Genomic DNA, 14,617 nt, shown 5'->3' on the forward strand with positions numbered 1-14,617 from the left:
ACATCTTCATAGTGTGTGCAGATTAGCACTAGACCCCTTTCTTTCCTTTGTCCACCGAGAGGTAGGTTTTACGTCAGTTCAGTAGGTTCTACGTCGGTGACGTAGTCGCGTCAAAATACGTCCTCTTTTGATTTCTGGAGAATATGTCGGCATCCGCACCGATGGACGAGGTAAGACCACTGTGAATGAACAATGGTAGAGTAGCTCTTTCGTTTTTGGCAGTGCTGTGTGTTTATTTCTTGGCGCAATACTTGTTTTCCCACTGTCCTCGGTCTAACACATTAGCCTAATTGCTTACGTTAAGACAACCTACTGGTTGGTTGCAGTTTAGCTAAGTTTGCAGATTAATCAGTTGCAACCGTCTTGCAGCTAATGTTAACGTTACAGCTGAGCTGCAGCATAGTGTTAGTTTTGATACGAGGTGTTATTTCGCACACGCAACTTTTTGTCTTACCTAGACTAGACTTTGCTAGTTACAATGTTTAGTTACTTGGTTGTCTTTGTTGTGATTGACAAACTATCCACTCTACTGTCACAATTCTGTCATTAAGTTCTCACGGGTGGTGAGATAGTATTTGTGTTACTTTTGAAATTCATTTTTACGTCCAGTAGTCCAGCTCAGTTATGTTGGTACTTGAACATAGCTCAGTTCAACAAGGAGAGAGCAGTTCAACTCGCAAATGACATGAACAGTGTTTTCTTCTCCAGAAGTCCACTGAAAGAAAATCACAACATTCCAAACCAGATGCCAGGGAAGTAGGTAAGTGCTGCGATTGTCTTTTACCTTGATTACAATCCATTAATAATAGCTTTAGATGCACTTCTCTTTCAAATGCATGATTCAACAGTACAATGCCAAATACACAGATATACAGTAGTGGGACTTACTAGAGTGCTCCTAAAATAGTTTTAGCTTAAGGAATCTTTGTAGGCTTAGATAGATAGATAGATAGATAGATAGATAGATAGATAGATAGATAGATACTTCGAAGCTCTGGTCAAGGAATCTCTGTTGTCCTAATAGTGATGTTATGTGGGGAATATCATTGGATAGGAGGTTTTGTAATGGTGAAGATTGAGGAGAGCAATGTGATTTCATCTGCAGCCACTAGCTGTTGCATTCAATGTTATGTTTATATTATACAGATGTGATTTATATAATATAAAAAATAACTCTCACTTAATTATTGTGCAACTGATATTCTAATTTCTGGTCTGTTCACCTGTAGGCAATGCAGCAAAGACTCTCACATCAACTACTTCCTACTGTTCCTCATCCCCGTCTCCTAATACAGCCAATATGAGCTCCTCTGCCCTTGGTAGCAAAACTCTCCCACCTTCCAGCTCCTCTTCCTCATCTTCATCTTCTTCAATCGGCACTTCGCCAGTTGTCAACCCACCACCAAAGATCCACCGTGCTCGAAAGACTATGAGTAAAGCTCCCCCAACACAGGTGAGGTCACGTAACCCTGGATAAAGGGATTGCTTTATCTATCTTTTGCTGCTACAGTAGATAAACAGATGCATTTCAATTGCATATGGTGCATGTGCTGCTCATATGTTATATGCTATAATGCTACATTGCTTTGCATTGCATTGCATTTGAATTTAACACTGACTATCCCATGTCACTGAAGAATCTGTAAAATCCTCTTTAGGAGTTTTGTTTTTATGTTTCAATAACCATACTGACAATGTTTTGAGAAAAAATATATCAATGATATTTCGTTCTCCATAACTGAGCAGTCTGTTCATTTTATACGTTTATATCTATAAATTAGGTGAGGTGTATTGAGGCAGCTATTGTTCCAGTAGCCCCTGAGGAGCCCTTGACCAGCTTGGCATCAGACCTTGACACAGGTAAGGCAGTTATTTACATCACTAGCATCACATTATTGGTTTATTGAAATCTCATTAATGATGGGGGTATATAATGGTGATCAACAATGACTAAAGTTTCAGGACATCCTAGGAGACCGATATTTGTACAAGATGAGCTTGATTAGGATTCCCTCTGTTTCTAGCTGTGAAGAGAAGAAAAGTGGGCACAGATATGGAACACACCCCTCCGCCTAAAGAGAAGGCAGAGAAAGGTGCAGCTGTTGTACCAGAGGTGGGTGTGAGAGAGAGCACATATATGCAGATATAGTGTTATTAGCAACTCATTCACTGTGTGGTCTGTTTGTATTCCAGCCGGTTAATGTGTCCACCACTCCAGAAAAAGTAGAACCAGTCACCGTAGCAACCAAAGACCATGGAAGTGGCTGGCTGGAAGACCTGGATGATGATGCTGATGAGGAGGACTTCCATCTCCTCTATAACAGCTATGCAGGAGATGATGTCATATTCTCTGATAGCAAGGTAAACAAGATGAGGCACAACGGATCAGACTCATCTTCTCACTTTGTACAGAGTATAAAGGTCATTGCACGTGAGTTTGCTTTGCAAAAAATGACCAGTTACATTTCAGATGAAAGCTGATACTGACACCTCCGTCACTGAGTGCCTGTGGTCTCCTCTTGTTTTGCAGTCAGAAGATGGGATGCTGGAGGACCAGCCTTGTGGAAGGGAAGGAGAGGAGTCTGGGAACTTGTCTGACCCTGTATGTATCTTGACTAACTTCTTGAGACGTTAAAATAATTGTGCCTTTTTGTAAGCTAACGTTTGCATTGGAATCGGATATCTTTATATCCTCTTCAATAGCTATGGCCTTGCCACTTGGCTACATTTTCTGTTAATACCGACATGTCTTGTAATCCTCAGAGCCCACTGGCTGAGAAGCAGCGTGGGAAACTCCAGAAGAAAGAGGGCAGGAATGGGTCGCCGTGGGCAGCCCTAGGACGGGGCAGAGGAAGAGAACAGACCAGCACGGTGGAGGATGATGCTGCAGGTATGGAGGAAACATGGCAGGGTCAGCATGATGCTCCTACACGAGAGACAACTTTTGCCCATTATTGATATTAGCGCTGACACTTACACCTTTACTGTATAGAAAATCAAATATATATGATCATGTTTATGCTTAGATGACACTTTTGTCCAATGACATAAATAAACATTACAGAATAATAACAATAACCATCCGCATATACTGTAGAAATCACAATTCTATATGAATTAGTTAGGTTCAACGTAAACAGATGAGTCTTTAAACCCTTTTTGAAGACCCCAAAACTAACTCCCAAAAAGATTTTTTCTAATTCAAGCATACACATCCCAATTTTATTTGAATTTGTAAAAAAGAAATCCCCATGGTGTCTTGTGTGTGTGTGGGAGCGTTTGTGTTTGTTCTGGACGTGTTTGTAAGTGTCTTGGTGTGAGGTTTAGTTGTGGATGATTAGCCGTCCATGTGTTCTCACAGAGCCACCCTCGGGCCCGGCGGCAGCTCCTGGGGGCGTGTCCAGTGACTACACAGAGGTGCCATTGGGCTCCCTGGACATATCCGCAGCAGACAGTCTCACTCTCTCCCCACACCCTGGTCAGTCAAGTACTTTTAATATGATTGCTTCATGTTCTACTTGATGTTCCAGTTGATGACTACTTTAACTAGTTTTTGGATTTGCTATTGGTGATTTGTAATAACCATCCAGCACCCCTCCATCTGTGTCTTTCTCTCTTGTCATGTGTTGTCCATCCCTCCGTGCCTCTGGGTTCACGTGTGTGTCCACCTGCTAGAGGGCAGTGACAGTGGGGAGACGGAGCGCCTGGAGGAGCTGCCGTTGTGTAGCTGCAGGATGGAGGCTCCTCGCGTGGACGGCCTGAGTGCAAGGGGCAGCCGCCTCTGCATGGCCGTTGAGAGCGTCAATGGAGAGGTGTGTGTTTGTGTGTGTGTGGTGTTTGTGATGGTGTGTAGAGTAGAGTCAGCGATTCTGGCAAAGGATTGTTTATATTTGGGCTCAACAGCCAATGAAATTGCACTCCTCTCATCTTTTCTCCTGAAGCCACCACGGCTGGAATTGTTTGCCGATTGTTGTTTGTTTACCATTAGCTCATTAGCTCTAAACACACTCACAGAACAGACAGCTAGAGAGTTTAGGTGAACTAGATAAAGACTGAAATGTATTACAATTGCAGACTATACTTTAAAATAGTCTACCAAAGACATCACATGTAATGCCTATAGACTTACACATCTTGCTTAGAGAATTGTCAGCCAAAACTGATGAGCACACAAAGAAATTAAGCATACAGATAGAGAGTGTACTACTGTGATCTCAATGATCTCGTGTCCGTTGTGTCTCCCTGTGGGCAGCTGGTGGGGTGCACCAGCACTGTGGTGAAGGGGGAGACCATGCGGCCCTCCAGTCGAGTGTCCCTCATGGTGCTGTGTGAGAACCACCGCTCACACATGGTCAAACACCACTGCTGTCCAGGCTGTGGCTACTTCTGCATCTCGGTAACACATTGGCTCTGCACGTTTTCCTGTGAAATGTGTAGTGTGTCAAAGAAAACACATTTTAATGACCTAATGCTTTCTATCTTTGTGTCTTATTTGTATCACTCTCTTGTTTTCCTTTATTTCTTTCTCTCTCTCTCTCTCTCTTCCTCTCTCTCTCAGGGCACGTTTCTAGAGTGTTGTCCTGATGTGCGTATCGCTCACCGTTTCCACCGGGGTTGTGTGTCCGTTTTGGGAGGTGGGCGTGGTGGTAGGGGGATGAATGGTGGCCTGCTCTTCTGCCCTCACTGTGGAGAGGATGCCTCGGAGGCTCAGGAGGTCACCATAACACCCCCAACATCTTTGGCCGCAACTGTGGTCACTGCATCGGCCTCCACCACTACGCCAGCACTACCGCCCCCCCTCACATCCCCTGTGGCAGCAGGGGCATTAAGCAATGGGAAGAGGCCAGGAGGACCTGTGAGGTGGGTGTGTGTGCTGGGGTGTGGCTCATATGTCTGTACGAAATATACTTGTTTAGGTCCCAAAACTAAAAATATTGTACTTCAATTCCAATGTTTTCATATTTTCTTTGCCCCTGTATTTCTACACTCTAAAAATGGCTTATCTTGGGAGGAACATTAATATCTTCTCAAACTTGGAAGACAACCATATTTTCAGAATAACTCAAAGTTTGTACTACATGTCCATTGATCTTATATAAAGCCTTCAATTCGAAACAAAATGAAAAAAAGTGTGATATTGAGGGTATTATAAATTTTGTATCAATATGGCATCAATCAGTATTCGTCTGGAAATACTTATTAATGTTGAGCCAGTATTTAAGGATAATTAAATTAAGGATTAAGGAAGATTAAGGATAAAACTAGATGTGGTTGTATTTTTTAGTCATTTTAATAGGACGAAAATAGCATGTGGGGTAGCTATTAGAAACCTGAAAATGGGAATAGTTCAATGTTTCATCATTTAGTTTACAAAGTCTTAATTTTGTACCATGTTTCCTCAGGAAATCGATCTATCTTGTTCCTGAAGAACTCTGTCTAATTATCAGTGGTACAACACTGATACTTTGTACGCTAGATGTCCAATGAGCTACTTCCACATAGACATCCTACTAACCATGTACCATTTTAGTCTTTTGATAGAAACACACAACCTTCCCTTGTTTAATCCTTAATGTCTTATATGTGGAGAACTCAAATATTGGCATAACATGAATGAACCATTGTATTTAAAGAGAACCTAATGATTTATACCAAATGTGTATAAAAATAAGTTCATAATACCCTTAAAGTAGAATTCCAGAGATTTTTCACATTCTTGCGGTCACCGAGTACTGACGTTAAGAAAAAAAATGAAAACAATAGAAAAAAAACTTAGATGGTGCAGCAACAACCATATCGAATTTGACATGGATGACCCTATTAAAAATCCAAAGCTTTGAAAAAGCAGCTGTTTGTGATGATTTAAACTAGCACATGTGCGTATGAAATTGACCAGTTATGACTGTCGATCTTACATGATGATGTGAATGTCCATCTCAAATATGGTAGACAACACTACACAAAAACAGGTCACATCTCTTTCACAAAAAAGAAATCAGTCTTGACATAAAGCGCATGTGAAGGTTAATCACGATGCTATTGTCACGTGTCTTTGTGGTCATGTCCATTTAGTGCGAGGATGCGAGGCCGAGGCAACATGAGCCGCCCTCCTGAGCAGCCCCCGGCACCTCCCCCTCCCCCCAGCGCACCGGCAGGAGCCAGCGCAGACGCCGCCACTCCCGGCGAGGGGGGCGTGGACAGTGTGGGCCCCTCCCTCTGTCTGCCCAATGGCAAACCCATCTGCCCCAGCGCACTTCCACTGGGGGACAGGAGGACGGCGCTGCAGAAGGCCATTCTCACGCAGGACTCGGAGAGGTACGAGTGGCAGGTGTGATCAGGATGCAGCAGAAATGCTCCCAAGGGTCCCACGGGTCATGGAGTTTTGATAAAATCTATTCCAGACATGGAAAGTCAGAGAATTTTATAATATTTGAGATAAAGTCATGGAATATCAGGGAATTTTGTTGTAGCAGTTTAGAATCTACTTGCCAAAACACATTAATACAAATATATTTCCACACAGAATTGGTGTATATCTAGTTATTAGCTTAACGGCTTGTTTGAGTGGTGATGGTTAGCCCAACTTTGTTTATTCAATGCCCATCTATTCATATTCTGCTCTAAAAAAGTTAAAGATTCTTGAACACTACGCGGCTGCTCTGAAATCTTATCTCATTTTAGGTCATGGAAATTCAGGGTTTTTTCAGGGAAAGTCAAGGGAAAAGTAATGGAATTTTACACTTTACGTAGAGTGGGAACCCTGTTCGTCTGATCACACATTTTCCCATACATTGGACGGAGAGACAAAGCTTTTAGACTTGGAAGTTGCTCTACATTGCATGGTGAGATGATGGTACTAAGTCTCTACTCAATTTGCTGTCCTGTGGTTGGTCAGGAAGAAGAAGCTGAGGTTTCATCCACGGCAACTGTATCCAGCAGCCAAGCAGGGAGAGGTGCAGAGAGTTCTGCTCATGCTCAGTAAGTTTTCATAAGGAACTCAATGATGTGCTCAACATGATTAGTGTGGAAATATTCTTGTCAAACAAGAATATTTTCACAAATTTGATTAACATGAAATATAGGTGGTTGGTAATATGAGTGAGACATTCAATACTAGGCCTATTTGTAATGATGTTTACTCTGATGTGAATTAGTTTTTTACTGTACACTGCTTCTAATGTGTGATGGAGAGAGCATCAGTTAAATGGAGTAAATGGAATGTAGATGCTCACGTGGATGTCACTGTGCTGTTCCAGTGGAGGGCATTGACCCCGCCTACCAGGCGGACTCTCAGAGCAGACGCTGTGCTCTCCACGCAGCGGCCCAGCGGGGCTTTCTGGAGGTCTGCTACCTACTGGTGGAGGTGAGTTCTGCTGTGGAAGCCACGTCTGTGTAGCCTAGAAATCTAGACGCGCCCCTGCTGCCAGGGCTAGTCTAGCAACTCTCCGTTGGCTTGTGAGCTCCAGATATCCAGACTTCGTCGGGCCAATGAAATCGTGTATAGAGTCGGTAGGTGGGCTTAACATAATGATTGATGGCAGAGTTGCAACGGTTTGGCTTGAATTCCCTGCTACTTGAAAACAAATAAGATGGATGTTGCTGTTGGCGAACAGTGTGACACGAGTTAAGCTTTTATTAAGTTGGCAAACGTTTGAACTAGCCAACTAGCTCCGCTGGTGGGAAACGCATGGGACTCATAGCGCTGTCCTATTGCGTGCAGAGGGAATTTGAAAGACAACTGATTATCCCGCCCCTCGGACTGAGCACTGCGAACGGTGAGTGTCCAGACCCTACATGTAAATGTGGGTCTGGCTCGCCAGGCTAACGTCTGTGTGCTCCTTAAGCCAGACCTGCCTCAGACACGGGCACGCAGAATGGAGCAGCGCTTCATTACACCGTAGTACCAGAATAGAGTGCATGAGCATCATTATGATTCTTGGTTGATAAATTTCAATAAGCAAATGAGAGTACATCCCATCTAAGTACATTATAATCACCACTAGCCTTATTATCTTCAGCAAAGCCCACATGCATGACCATACACCCAATTGTGTTCCAGGCTGGTGCTAAAGTGGACGCCCAAGACAAAACACTCAGGACTCCTCTACTTGAGGCGATCGCTAACAGTCACATGGATGTGGTGCGCTATCTGATCCAGAGTGGAGCCTGTGTCTACCATGCTGTGAGTGTCCACCCAATCATCTTGCCCGTACTAAACATGTGTGAATGTCCCCTGGGAGGCTGATGTTACCCTATATTACTTCTGTTTCTTTAAGGCCAGCATCCCAATTACCCTTTTGACTACAGTTCATCTTTTCAGTTATTGTAAAAGTTTTCAGTACATTTGAGAAGGGTGTCTCTCAGGGAGTAGAACAGTTGTGGTGACAAGTGTTGCCTTTAGATGTGTTCATCAGTATATGAAGAAAAGGCCCCAGCTCTCTGTTCAGGGGGGTGGGTATGAGGCACTGGGCCATGTGTAGGTGGTCAGATAAATGCCATTGTTGTGTTCTTTACTCTTGCCTTGCCTCTCAACCTCCTCTCACTCAGGAGGAAGACGGGTCCACAGGTCTACACCACGCCGCCAAACTTGGTCACCTGGACATTGTGACTCTGCTCCTGGGAACAGGACAGGTGGACGTGAATGCCCAGGTGAGACATTGATGTGTGAAGTCATTTTATTTTTTGTCAGTTTATACTCATGTGTTGGTACATCTGTAAATACTCATCAGTGCCCTTCCTCGCTTTTCTCTCCTCAGGATAGTGGTGGCTGGACGCCCATCATCTGGGCAGCAGAGCACAGGCACTTAGATGTGATCAGAGCTCTGCTGGACAGAGGAGCAGATGTCATGCTGAAAGACAAGGTAACGCTCACATACAGTACTGTATAAACATTTTAGGCATTTCTCTAACACAATATTTGTTTCTTCTGCATTGATGTGTCTGTAAATTTCAATTCCAGACATTCTTTTTTATGCATTTTGTATGATTTGTGATTTGCTGCGCATTTGGCACTTCAGAGATGTGTAAGGAAGCCTGTTTATTAAACAATTACAGGAAGACTTATTTGATGACTTGCACTCAGTTTATTCACTCTAATGAAGTAATGTATACAGTATGTAATAATGCTTAATGTAAAAAAAAGTGCAAGGTGACACTTATTCCTCTCTTTAGCTTCTGTAATCATCCCTCTCTGTAGGTTTCTTTTCATAGCTGTAGGATTTCATTATGCACACTTTACCAGACTATCTTCATTTGCAAAAAAAGGGATTTTATTAACATTTTAGTCAACAGACCTTCATCAGCTTATCGGCCTGTTGAGTTTTTCTTATTCTTGTTCAGTTGGCCTCTGGTGCTCTCTGACGCACCTGTCACTCAGGTGTATGAAAGTAGTGTTTCTCATTACAACACTTAGAAACACACAGGCACACTGGTGCGAGAGCAACATTTCACATGCAACATGTTAAACTGTAAGTGGCCGCTTCTGATTAGAGTCCCTCGCTCCCTCCCTTCCTTCCGTCTGTAGGAGATGAACGTGTGCCTGCACTGGGCATCCTTCGCGGGGAGTGCAGAGATCGCAGAGCGTATTTTGAATGCTGGATGTCCATTGTCATCGGTCAACATGCATGGGGACACACCACTACACATCGCTGCCCGGGAGGGGTACCTGGACTGTGTCACGTGAGTGAAGATAAAAATCAGCTACATTGTAAATCTGAGAAGAGTGGGGTATTTTCCCCTAGCAGTTGATGTCCTGTCTTTCCAGCTGTTACAATTCCAATTCCATTTTGTTTTGTTTTTATGCTCTTTGACACAGGGTCCTTCACTTAGGATAATCAGACTGCGGGCATTCTCAGTGTTGTATAAGTCAAGTCTGATTTGTCTGTCTCAGGTTATTCCTTTCAAGAGGGGCTGACATTGACGTCATGAATCGTGAAGGAGACACGCCCCTCTCTCTAGCACGCTGTGATTCGCCAGTGTGGGTAGCACTTCAGATCAACAGGAAGTTGCGCAGGGGAATAGCCAACCGCATTGTTCGGACAGAGAGAATCATTTGCAGGTAGGTGTTAAGTTTTAGATGTTGCACATGCCCATTGCAGCTGTCTAAATTCTATAGATAAATTCTGTGTGAGTGTGTAAATCATTAGTATTGTGTATAGTGAGCTAGTTGTAGTTGTTGTAGTGTCACCGGAAGGACATTATTTGTATTGGGGTAATACATAATATGGTATATTACGTTAGACTGTATAAATAAAAGGACAAACTAATGTTCCTGTTATCTTAGTTACATACTTGTTATGCATGTTGCATATTGTCAAATATATTGTATGAAATAATTTGTTTAATGCAATTATTCCCCACTTTGAAGTGATGTAGCCCAGGGCTATGAGAACGTGCCTATCCCATGTGTGAATGCAGTAGATGATGAGGGCTGCCCCTCAGACTACAAGTACATTTCAGAGAACTGCGAAACCTCAGCCATGAACATTGACCGGAACATCACTCATCTACAGGTGGGAAGATTGGTTAGGACACTTTTATGATCAGAAGGATGGTGTTCTGTACGTGCTGTCTGCTCTATGGGCCTGTATCTCAGTCATTCATTAGAACTTTAGCACAACTCTTTACTCCTTCTACTTAACAATAACACTGGCAGGACACATGTCACTGCGGAAGACAAACAGCACATTTATTTACACATCTGTCCACATCTTGCTTTTGGTGCTTGTGACCAAGCATCTCTTTGTTTTGCAGCATTGCAGTTGTACTGATGACTGCTCCTCCAGTAACTGTCTCTGCGGCCAGCTCAGTATTAGATGTTGGTATGATAAGGTAAGTGCAGCAGTCCTTTGTTTTAGTATGTGTCTGTTGTGCTGTATACATTTAGTCATAAAGTCATTTTTCATGAGACAAATTGAGAGAGAAGATGGTACACAAAGAAATGGCCTATTTTGTAACTTTTAACTGCATTTTCATCTTCTGTGTTTTTCTAATACCCAGGATCAGCGGTTACTGCAGGAATTTAATAAGATTGAGCCTCCCCTGATCTTTGAGTGCAACCTGGCGTGCTCCTGTCACCGCACCTGCAAGAACAGAGTGGTGCAGGCTGGCATTAAGTAAGTCCTAATCCTCTATTTTGGTTTGAAGCATCAGGACAATGCAGTTCAGGTGCAGTCATTTATATTGTACCAATAACATTTGATATTGTCCCAATACCTGAACCCCCTAGAGCAGTGGTTCTCAAACTTTTTCTGTCATTCCTCACTTTGGAGGTGGGGAACTTTAAGCCCCACCTTATTGCTCATTTTGGTTCCACGTTACATTTCCTATCTTGGTCCACTGGATCAAGATGTTATTTTAATTCATATGTCGGTCTGTTTATGACACTTATGTTTGCATGTGGCTGTTTTTTTTTTAATTCATAATCTTCCATGTCAAAACAGAAAGGCATGATTTACAGATAGACACAAAAGAACAAATTTCCTCCTGTTCCTCACGCCCCACCTGTCATGTTTCTATTCCCTACTAGTGGGGCCCGCCCCACACTTTGAGAACCACTGCCCTAGAGCAAGCACATAGGTGACAGAGGCCAGAAGCTCCCTATTAGTAGGGAAGAACCTTGAGCATATGTCAGCTCATAAATGGGGGAACCATCTGCTTTAGGGCAGTATAGAGAGGAGTTCATTACAAAGAGGACAGCAAAGAGCTTTTAGAAATAATATTTGATTAACTGTGAGATGTATTTATATAATCTCAGTAACACATATTTAAATAGCAGAAGCAATTGAGCCTGATCTGGTGAATTGAATGCTGCTGGAAGTCACTCTGAATAACAGTGTCAGCATCAGCTAAATGCAAAAACAGTAATACTAACAGTAATGTTTAAAGAGCTGAATGGGGGAGATTCCTAAGAGGAGGAGCTGTCATGTCTGTTTGTGTTTGTCTCTTTCAGGGTTCGTTTACAGCTCTATCGGACTGAGAAGATGGGATGGGGTGTAAGAGCTTTGCAAGACATCCCCCAAGGCAGCTTCATCTGCGAGTACGTGTGTGTGTGTTTCTCTGTGTGTGTGTGTGTGGGTGTGTTTGCATGACAAGCTTACAGCAAAGTGTGTTACAGTTTACAAAATGCAATGAAATATCCAATTCATTTTAGAATGTTTCCAAAATAGTTCTGTTTTGCTTTGTTTTCATGGAGGATTTTCTGGAAATTTATTTTTTTGCTGGTGTGCTGGATTTGTTTTGATTTGTTTTCACAGGTATGTGGGGGAGTTGATATCTGATGCAGAAGCTGATGTGAGAGAAGACGACTCCTACCTCTTTGACCTCGACAATAAGGTAGAACACCTGGTGCTCTCAGACAGACTCATCAGAGTGTATTCACCCAACAGAGTGTATTCACCCAACAGTGTATTCACCCAACAGTGTATTCACCCAACAGTGTATTCACCCAACAGTGTATTCACCCAACAGTGTATTCACCCAACAGTGTATTCACCCAACAGTGTATTCACCCAACAGAGTGTATTCACCCAACAGTGTATTCACCCAACAGAGTGTATTCACCCAACAGTGTATTCACCCAACAGAGTGTATTCACCCAACAGTGTATTCACCCAACAGTGTATTCACCTCAGTTTAGTATTTCCCCCCTTTCTTGTTTGGCCTCATCTGCCTTGGCTCCCTCAGATTTAATGTATTCATGGCTTGTGGTCTTTGGCCTTCATCATGGTCCAAGTCATCTTACTCTTCCTTTTTTATTTCAGGATGGAGAGGTGTATTGCATAGATGCACGTTACTATGGCAACATCAGCCGCTTTATCAACCACCTATGTGATCCAAATATCATCCCAGTACGTGTCTTCATGCTGCATCAGGACCTGCGCTTCCCCCGCATCGCCTTCTTCAGCTCTAGAGACATATTCACGGGACAAGAACTGGGGTGGGTGTCTGCCAACATACTATTGCAATATTAATCTATGAAACTGTTATTCAGTTACTGTCCCTAAATTAGGAAGTTATGCTGTGTTATTGCTCCCCTGTCCTGTCCTGTCCTGCAGCAGGGCTTCAGACTTTTCAAATGTCATACTTCTTTTAATAGGTGGTCTTAAATGGGCACAGTTTAATGTGCTTACATTCCTCTCTACTCCAATATTTGTTATTTAACATTATTGGCTCCTACCAGTTTTGTAATGGTATCATGTTATTACTGTAGCAATAGCACAGTAGAAATTATAGTTGCTTTCTCAAATGGCAAGAGTAGCATGAATGATTATTGCTTATTGTTTTTATTTAATAGAACTGTTTTGTAAGAATAGTTGTATGTCCTTAATATTCAGCTTCATCCCCAGTAGACAAGACCAGACATTTGAGAAACACTGCAGTTACAGAACACTTGGTGGTTACAGAAATATGACCCTCTCTTTACACAGGTTTGATTATGGGGATCGTTTCTGGGACATCAAGAGCAAGTACTTTACCTGCCAGTGCGGCTCAGAGAAATGCAAGCACTCTGCTGAGGCTATCGCCCTGGAGCAAAGCCGGCTTGCTCGACTTGAAGCCTGCCCAGAACCAAGCGCCGATTCCGGAATGACTGTGTTGGGAAACTCGTAGGCCTTTTTTGAGGCCTGATGCATGTTTTTTTCTGACTCTCTCTGGTGTCTTTGTATCTACTGGGCATCTTGGTTGTGGGGTGGTGTGTGATTTTATTCGCTCACTTTTCACTGAACTGCCGACTGCCTCAGACACAATAATGTTGATGGAGCACCAAAGCACAAGAGAGCATCCTTTTGATTTCATCATGAAATATATGGTTTGCTTTTCTAATGTATATGTACAATTTTTTAACCCACAATAGTACTTTGGTGCTGTAATGTCACCAGAAACATGAAGCATACTGACCACCATACATTTCTAAGACATTGTCTACTAAAAGAGAACTCTGATATGTGTGAAGTCCTCTCCCCATTCCAGTCCTATTGCGTGCCATTCAACTTGAACTGAACTTCTCAGATGTTCCATTTCACTGCCTGGTGAAGTGAGTGTGTAGATTTTAGCTGGCTAATTTTAGGGCTGTGTAGATTTATTTCTTTGTTATTTTATTACATTAAGGTATACTTTGTTTTATTTTTTTCATGTAATAAATATATTAAAAGAACCCTGTACTGTTTTTTTATAAACTCATAGATAGGTGGCACAGTCAGAGATTTGACTGGTAAGAAAGTAAGAGAAATGTCTTTGAATTGCAACTCGAAATAGGCTAAATGATTCCTAGTCTGTTTGGATATTGTAGACTGCTCCTTTACTTTAGTTCTTTTGAATGAGGAAATGGAAAGTAAACAAAAGTAATGGCAGGTTAGTCAGTGATGCCGATCATTTTGAATGGTTTTCCATATCACCACAGAAAATGTTAGGTTGAGTCATCGGCTGTTAATAAAGACAAGTTCTGTGGCACTTGAAAACATTTCTTTTCCCAGATCAAGTAACTTCAATCAGCGCCAGGAATGTACTGCTAAACAACGTTTTAGTCATGAAAAAAAATTTCGTTTTTGAAATATACCTAATATTGTACCCACCAGATGGCGACTTGATATGAGTCGTTGTCGAGACCCAAGCTTCCTTG

The 14,617-nt window shown here is 42.5% G+C and overlaps 1 protein-coding gene across 1 annotated transcript; it reads left to right on the forward strand.

The window, feature by feature from the left end:
• Nucleotides 1–106: 106 nt before the first annotated feature.
• Nucleotides 107–14,101, forward strand: LOC143141084 (histone-lysine N-methyltransferase EHMT2-like). Its single transcript, XM_076302341.1, has 27 exons — nucleotides 107–170; nucleotides 709–760; nucleotides 1,230–1,453; nucleotides 1,782–1,860; nucleotides 2,025–2,113; nucleotides 2,194–2,361; nucleotides 2,531–2,602; nucleotides 2,764–2,890; nucleotides 3,362–3,478; nucleotides 3,676–3,812; nucleotides 4,253–4,396; nucleotides 4,559–4,860; nucleotides 6,073–6,315; nucleotides 6,896–6,978; nucleotides 7,257–7,363; nucleotides 8,060–8,182; nucleotides 8,548–8,649; nucleotides 8,757–8,861; nucleotides 9,524–9,678; nucleotides 9,890–10,057; nucleotides 10,367–10,511; nucleotides 10,753–10,830; nucleotides 10,999–11,114; nucleotides 11,951–12,037; nucleotides 12,255–12,333; nucleotides 12,762–12,937; nucleotides 13,428–14,101. The coding sequence occupies exons 1-27, from the start codon at nucleotides 144–146 to the stop codon at nucleotides 13,606–13,608; spliced, it is 3,486 nt and encodes a 1,161-aa protein (XP_076158456.1). The 5' UTR covers nucleotides 107–143; the 3' UTR covers nucleotides 13,609–14,101.
• Nucleotides 14,102–14,617: the final 516 nt, after the last annotated feature.

Source organism: Alosa pseudoharengus, unplaced genomic scaffold, assembly GCF_046254945.1.
Source record: "Alosa pseudoharengus isolate Yale_2024_CS ecotype anadromous, Long Island Sound unplaced genomic scaffold, YU_APseudo_1.1 YU_APseudo_1.1_scf_23, whole genome shotgun sequence".
In the NCBI taxonomy this organism is placed as follows: Eukaryota; Metazoa; Chordata; class Actinopteri; order Clupeiformes; family Clupeidae; genus Alosa; species Alosa pseudoharengus.

Coding starts and splice junctions, on each gene's coding strand:
- LOC143141084 (XM_076302341.1), top strand. CDS start 144: ATGTCGGCATCCGCACCGATGGACGAG. Junction 8,862..9,523: donor ATGTCATGCTGAAAGACAAG/GTAACGCTCACA, acceptor TTCCGTCTGTAG/GAGATGAACGTGTGCCTGCA. Junction 12,038..12,254: donor CAAGGCAGCTTCATCTGCGA/GTACGTGTGTGT, acceptor TTGTTTTCACAG/GTATGTGGGGGAGTTGATAT.